This window comes from Caloenas nicobarica, chromosome 12 (assembly GCF_036013445.1).
Source record: "Caloenas nicobarica isolate bCalNic1 chromosome 12, bCalNic1.hap1, whole genome shotgun sequence".
NCBI lineage: Eukaryota > Metazoa > Chordata > Aves > Columbiformes > Columbidae > Caloenas > Caloenas nicobarica.
In genome coordinates this window covers 193,316-200,760 of record NC_088256.1, presented here as the reverse complement: position 1 = coordinate 200,760, position 7,445 = coordinate 193,316, and the positions used below count along the sequence as shown (strand labels likewise).

General features: G+C 52.4%; 1 protein-coding gene across 1 annotated transcript; it reads right to left on the bottom strand.

The window, feature by feature from the left end:
- Positions 1 to 4,248: 4,248 nt before the first annotated feature.
- On the bottom strand, positions 4,249 to 4,989 carry LOC135993653 (olfactory receptor 14A16-like). The gene has a single exon (XM_065643663.1). It carries the CDS (start codon positions 4,987 to 4,989, stop codon positions 4,249 to 4,251), a length of 741 nt encoding a protein of 246 aa, XP_065499735.1.
- Positions 4,990 to 7,445: the final 2,456 nt, after the last annotated feature.

Sequence of the window (7,445 nt, the reverse complement as noted above, 5' to 3'; positions counted from 1 at the left end):
ACAGGCCTAGTGATGTCACCTGGATGCTGGGAAACACACCCAGCAGTGCTGAGAGCTTGGGAGACGGGAGATGCAGGAGAAGGGGAAGATGACATGGCTGGAGGTGGGTTGTGATTCCACTTCTATTGCAGTTACCTGGGGGTAGATGTAGGCAAAGCCAACATGGCCAGATTGTTACTTGTGATGTCACCTCATGAGAGCAATGTGATTGGCCAGAGGTAGGCAGATATCATGAGGTCATCAAGGACACCAGACGGGAAGGCTGCAGAAAGATGAGTGAGCCCCTGGTGAGGCCCTGCCCTGGAGTGAAACCACCTGTACGTGCCATGGGAAACTGTGGGACATGCATGATAAGCCGACGGATGTGAGAAGGGACCAGCAGTATGGGCAGCTCCGTGTGTCCCAGCTGGGCCTCACAGGTGGCTGCAGATGAGACCAGGTTGGCCAAACTGCACAGAGGAGAGCACTGGGGACTGTCTGGGCAGTCAAGGCTTGCAAGGCCATCAGTGCCTGGAGGAGCCACCAGTGATGCCACTGAAGTCCCAGAGGACCAAGGCAATGGAATCCAAACTATCAAATTTGAGGGCAAGTGGAGAAAACCTGAGCCCACTGGGGAAAAAGTAACTGATGATGGTTATGAATTGGGGAGGAGATCGGGGCAGAGAAATTTGGATCATGGAAGAAGCAGCCTGTGGAATAGTGGGGAGGAGGGGAATTCAAGGGACCAGCTGCCCATGGGGAGGTGGCTGGTCAGTGCTGGTCTGGCCAAACCCCCTGCCTGATCACCATGATCTGTCCTGCTTACTAGACTGGTTTCAGCTGGGGTAGAGTTAATTATCTTCATAGCCACTTGTATGGGGCTGTGTTTTAAATTTGTGATGGCAAGAGTGTTGATCACACCCCAGTGTTTCAGTCATTGCTGAGCAGTACTTGCACAGTACCAAGGCATTTTCTGTAGGCTGGGGGTGCCCAAGAAATTGAGAGGAGACACAGCTGAGACAGCTGACCCCAGCTGACCGAAGGGGTCTTCTGTACCATATGAAGTCAAGCTCATCAGTAACATCTGGGAGAAGAAGGAAGGAGAGAACTTTCAGAGTGATGGTGTTGGTCTTCCCAAGTAACTGCTGTGTGTGATGCAGCCCTCGTTTTCTGGAGATGGCTGAACACTCACTTGCCAATGCAAAGCAGGGGATAAATTCCTTATTTTTCTTTGATTGCACACACAGCTTTTACTTTACCTATTAAACTGTCTTTATCTCAACCCAAAAGTTTTCTTTTACTTTTCTGATCCTCCCCTCATCCTGCCACACCAACTGTGTGGTGTTGAGATGATGACCAGGGTTAAACTACAATATTTCTTAAACACCGCTCCTGGCTATTTACAGTGTGAGTGGGTTCACTGTTGTGTGTGTGTTTGGGTGTAAATGTATGCACACACTTTCTTGGTCAGTTCTAAGTGAGGCTAGCAAGGAGGCGGACCCCAGGATCTGGAGAAACCCAGGGTTGGAATGTCCACGTGGGTAATATCTCTGAGTCTGGGCTGACCCAAACCCTAGGTCCACACTGGAGGGACCACAGGGGTGTGTGAAACTGCAGGTAAGTTCTACCCGGGATGTACAGACCAGTCATGCAACCTTCACACCAGATCAGTCTGAGAGGGGGAACAGGACAGGGTCAGTTCTGTTGCTCATGGTTGTGTAAGTGCTGCTGTTGGTGTGGTGGCTGTGAAGGTGCTGTTGCCTGTTGGAGCTGGTCTGTGTCAGATGGTCTGTGTCCATCTTTGTTTCCCTGCAGATACCTGCATTTAGTGCTTTCCCTTTGATGACTCCACCTTGGCCCATGTCTCACTCTGTGGGGTCCTGTCACTGCCCACCTCAGACACACCTGGTCCATGTGTATCTCATGGGCTCTCCGGGCAGCTCCAGATTCCTCTCCTGGCGGATTGTCCTCTGCCCCATCATGCACTGGGACAGCCTAGTCTAGCTGTATCTCATGGCCACTCCCCATCTCCACTGTCAACAGACAACAAGGGTTGTGTCTTAAATCACACCTTTGCTGTCTATCAGCTTCCAAAGTGACAAGGAGCTTTTTCCTCAGGCCGTTTTGAGGGAAATTTCTGGGCCTGTTGTTGAAAGCAGCTTTGGAAGAACGACCAAATCTTGAGGAACTGCACTCTGGAGATGTCATTTTGTTACAGAAATGCTATGAGAGAGTCAGCACTGACACAGTGTTAGAAAAGTACTTACAGAGGTTTCAGGTGTTTTCAAATCATTCTGGGTTCATTTCTCATGAGAGTAAGCTGCATACAAATAACTATACAGAAAAATAATAACTACAAATAACAATACAGGTAATGCTAAAAAATAAAAAGGATAAAATAGTAAATGGGGTACAGGCCTGCAGTGGGATATATCAGATATTATTTGTGGAGAGTGATGGAAAGTTTCTCAGTATTGACTGACACCCATGAAATCACTTTCCTAATGGAGCACTTGAGCTCCTGGATCCTCATGCTGTAGATGAGAGGGTTCACTGCTGGAGGCACCACTGAGTACAGAACTGTCACCAGCAGGTCCAGAGAAGGGACGAGATGGAGTGGGGCTTCAGGTGGGAAAACGTGGCAGTGCTGACATACAGGGAGACCACGGCCAGGTGAGGGAGGCACGTGGAAAAGGCTTTGTGCCGTCCCTGCTCAGAGGGGATCCTCAGCACGGCCCTCAAGATCTGCACAATGAACACATTAGCAGAGATTTTAAACCTGATGCTTCGTGTTCGCTGTGGCCTAGGGAGCCACCAGTTGCCACTTCTCCCACGAGGCCCTCTCTGTTGGTGAGAATCAAATGTAGGAAGGCACCTTTCCTGGTCGGCTCCCTTAGTACCTGCACCAAGAAGTTATTGTCCAGATGCTCTAGGAATCTTCTGGACCTGTTGGTGCCAGCTGTGTGATATTCCTAGTTGACATCTGGCAATTTGAAGTCCCGCATAAGGACAAGGGCAGATGACTCGGAGGCTTTGCTTAGTTCCTTGAAGAAGAACTCAGCAGTGACATCATTGTGGCTGGATGGTCTATAGTAGATTTCCATTACGACATCCACTTTATTTGTCTGACCCATAGTCCTCACCCAGCCAGAGGCTCTCAGCTTTGCCATCGCCAACTGCCAGCTCCATGCATTCTAACCCCTCCACTGCATACAGTGCCACCCCTGGCCCCAAGCTATACACTGGTCTTTTTCCTCTCCCGGGCACTTTCCAGCTCAGCACAGCCCCTCCCCAGCTCTCCCCACAGCCCATTTCTCTCCAGCCCAGCCCAGCAGAACAGCCCAGTCTGGGCTGGCCCCACGGCCGTGCCCAGCGCAGGGGGCTGCAGAGCTCTGGGCACTCACTCCACAGCCCCAGCCCCTCTGAAGGGCACAGCAGCTGCTGGGGGCAGAGAAGAGGGTCATTCTCCCCATCAGCCTCAGGGGTGGGCTCAGCCATGGCATGAGGAGAGGGAGGCCAGCGTCTCCCTGTGTCTGCTGCTCTTGTTTCAGAGGGATCCTTATTGCCCAATTGTGGCAGCCCCACTGTGCCATTCACTCACCCGAGCACAAGACTTGTGACCTGGAGGCTCCCCAGGACTCTTCTGCTGCACCAGTGACAGAACAGCCTGCTCAAACTCATGCATGCAGAAATAGGTCTGCTCTTCTCCAGGGATGCCATCTTGGGGATGGCCCTGAGGTGGTAGTGCTGCTCTGCCAGGCAGTTGTGCCCAAAAGCCACAGAGAGATAGTCCCAGTTATACCCCTGGTATTTCCATTGGCACTGGGCACCCACATGTGAAGGCTCATTCCAGGCCCACTCCCGAACACATCCTCCCACGTCCTCCTGCCCTGTGACCAGGCAGACACCCAGGACAGCAGAAGGCTCAGAGGGGCTATTTCTTAAGCCTGTTCCTGACCTTCACTTTTGAAGAAGAGCCCAACCTGCAGACACCAGCACCGACTAAGTCCATTTTATTGCACATATGTGACACAGGAGGCCATCTGTAACATCATCCCAGAAAAAAAGAAAAAACAAAACCAAAAACAAAACAGAGGAGGTGGCTCAGACAAGGGTGGGTTCATGCTTCTGGCAAACTGGAGTGGATGTAGACAACCCTGGACAAAAAGATGTATCACAGATAAAATTTCAACAACACAGGAAGTTCAAAAATAAATTGGAAATAATTTCTGAAAAGACACAAACAGCTTATACGTGCTCAGAAAAAAATTATTCAATCAACATCCTCAGTGCATATTTGAGCTTCTCGTTCCTCATGCTGTAGATGAGGGGGTTCACTGCTGGAGGTACCACTGAGTACAGAACAGACACCACCAGGTCGAGCAATGGGGAGGAGACAGAGCAGGGCTTTAGGCAGACAAACATGATAGTGCTGACAAACAGGGAGACCACGGCCAGGTGAGGGAGGCACGTGGAATAGGCTTTGTGCCATCCTTGCTCAGAGGGGATCCTCAGCACAGCCCTGAAGATCTGCACATAGGATAGCACAATGAACACAAAACACCCAAATGCTAAACAGGCACTAACCACAATAAACCCATCTTCCCTGAGGTAGGCATCTGAGCAGGAGAGCTTGAGGATCTGGGGGATTTCACAGAAGAACTGGTGCAGGGCATTGCCCTTGCACAGTGGCAGTGAAAATGTATTGGCCGTGTGCAGCAGAGCATGGAGAAACCCACTGGCCCAGGCAGCTGCTGCCATGTGGACACAAGCTCTGCTGCCCAGGAGGGTCCCGTAGTGCAGGGGTTTGCAGATGGCAACGTAGCGGTCATAGGACATGACAGTGAGGAGACAATACTCTGCTACTACCAAGAAGGTAAAGAGCTGTGCAGCACATCCTGTATAGGAGATGGCCCTGGTGTCCCAGAGGGAGTTGGCCATGAAGAGAGGGACAGTGGCAGAGAGGGAGCCCAGGTCAAGGAGGGCGAGGTTGAGGAGGAAGAAGTACATGGGGGTGTGGAGGTGCTGGTCACAGGCTATGGTGGTGATGATGAGGCCGTTGCCCAGGAGGGCAGCCAGGTAGATGCCCAGGAAGAGCCAGAAGTGCAAGAGCTGCAGCTCCCGTGTGTCTGTGAACGCCAGGAGGAGGAACTGGGTGATGGAGCTGCTGTTGGACATTTGCTGTATCTGAGCGTGGACACTGTCATACGAGGAAAAGAAAATGAAAAGATAGGAGACACTTCTCTGAGCAAAATCAAAGCCATTTCTCGTACAACCTTCCCTGCTCCACACCCCTTGTCCTTTTCCAGACCTTCCTTCAGCTCCGTGGCTGAACCCTGGGTGGTGCTGGCTGGAGGTGCCGTGAGGAGCAGGGCCTGTGCCCACTGGCTGCCCAGGAGTCAGCCCTGCTCTGCAGCAGGGGTCATGGAACGGGGGCAGGGGCCAGACCTGGGGTTCAAAGTTGTCATCTGAAACTGCTGCTGGTGAAGAAGAGCCTGTCAGCATCTGCACTGTCACCGAGAATGAAACAGGATGGTAAAATGAAGCTTGAAATGTCTGGGGTTTTGACAGCTTCACAGAATCACACAATGTTAGGGATTGGAAGGGACCTCGAAAGATCATCTAGTCCAATCCTTCAACTCCCCTGGAGAGTGTTGCTGGGTTTCAGAAACCCTCAGCATTTCTGCTGCACTCAGGGAGAACAGAGCGAGTCCGGCGATACCAGAGGATGTCGGTGGGTCAGTGCAGAGTGAGGGCAGCTGGTCTGTCCCTCTGTCTTGCTCCAGCTGCCCTAGGCTGGCACCTTTCTGAGATGGAGGCTGATCACACTCCCATGTTACCCTGAAAAGCCACTGGGCGCTGCTGAGAGCAGTCCATGTCAGACCATGACATGTTTAACCCAGGAGAAACACGGATCATTTCACAAACCAAACAGCATTTTCTCGGTCACAGCATCTCTGTGCTTCTCCGTGGGGCTTTCAGATAACACACATATGCTGTAGGACGTTTGCATCCTGGAGGGAGGATCACAGCCTGGAAGCAAACCTCAAGGAAACAGCCAAGTGTCCTAATGCTGGCATTTGATTCAGGGAGACTCAGCTCATTCTCCACCCCACAGACTGCATTGCCCACAGCCCCACAGGTCAGAGGAAAGCTGGGACATGTGTTCCCATGGACACAGCTGCAGGAAAGGACCCACAAGATCAGGCTGTGACTCTGCAGCTGAAACTCCCATCCCCAGAGAGCCTGACAGCAAGAACCAGATCACAACAACAGTGACCCAGAGCAGTGGAGCAAGAAGGAAACTGCGGTGAGGGTGGGTGTGAGAGAGGCCAGGGCAGAGGCAGCCGGGCACTCAGACAGCGTCACCCTTCCCCAGCTGTGCAGCCACCTCCCACACACCAACTTTGCTGGGCAGCTGCTCTCAGCCCCTGTGCTGCTCAGGGGGCTGCTCAGAGGAGGGATCTGCACTGCAGGGGATCATACGGGGTTTTCTGTGTTCTCCCTCCCATAACAGTTCTGGGTTTAGTGACCTCTCATTTCTGATCATTTCACTGCTGTTTGGAGAATCTCCCCCTGAGAGGTGTTTCCCTGTCCCTTTTCCCTGTCTGTGCTCACAGACCCCATCCCACCCTCTGTGCCCTCATGCTGGCCCTGCAGAAACCTGCCTGTTCACAGGACACTATCTGGGGGCATCTTCCTGTTTGCAGGCTAGGGAAAAGGACAGGTCAGACTAAGGCTGACGGGTTCAGCAGATGTGATGCTGGTGCTGTGCAAAGGCAGAGCAGCAGTTAAAGGGATGTTACGAGTCTTCTGGCAGATGTACTGATGACTCTGAGTTGCAGTTCAGGAGTTTCAGTGACTTGTTTAAGCAGGAGGGCTCATTTTCATTTTAACCTTTCCTGCACCCCCCAACCCTCGGGATAGGAAACTGAAAAGACAGGGTCAGGAAAGCTCCCTATCTGTCTGGTAATCCTTGCATTGATCTTCTGCTTGAGGCATCCACTTGGAAAAATCCTGGGGGTGAGCTGGAGCTGTGAGCAGCCCTGACCCACACGGCATCCTCTCCACAGCAGAAGCACCTTTCCTGCCCTGATAGGGGTCGCTCCTTCCCCACACAGCTTCTCCTTCAGTGTTGTTGGGATCTCCCCGGGCAGGCTGAGTGCTGACCCTGGCAGGCGGCAGAGTCCTTGCCCCGGCACAGCCCTGGGGTGCAGGGACCCTGCTCTGCAGGACAGCCCTGGGCACCCCTGGGTGCACATTGACATTTAGACCCCACAGCCATCCTTGGGGAAACACATCATTCATGCCTCTTCACTCTGATGGTGCAGAAGGCAATCCCTGCTCTGCAGCACAGCCTCCTCCTCTAATCAGAGAATCTCTGAGAGTTGTGCTTACATGTCTTGTAGTCTCTGTGATTTGCCAGCTTTCTGAGATCCTACCATGATTTGCAGATGCAAGGCCCT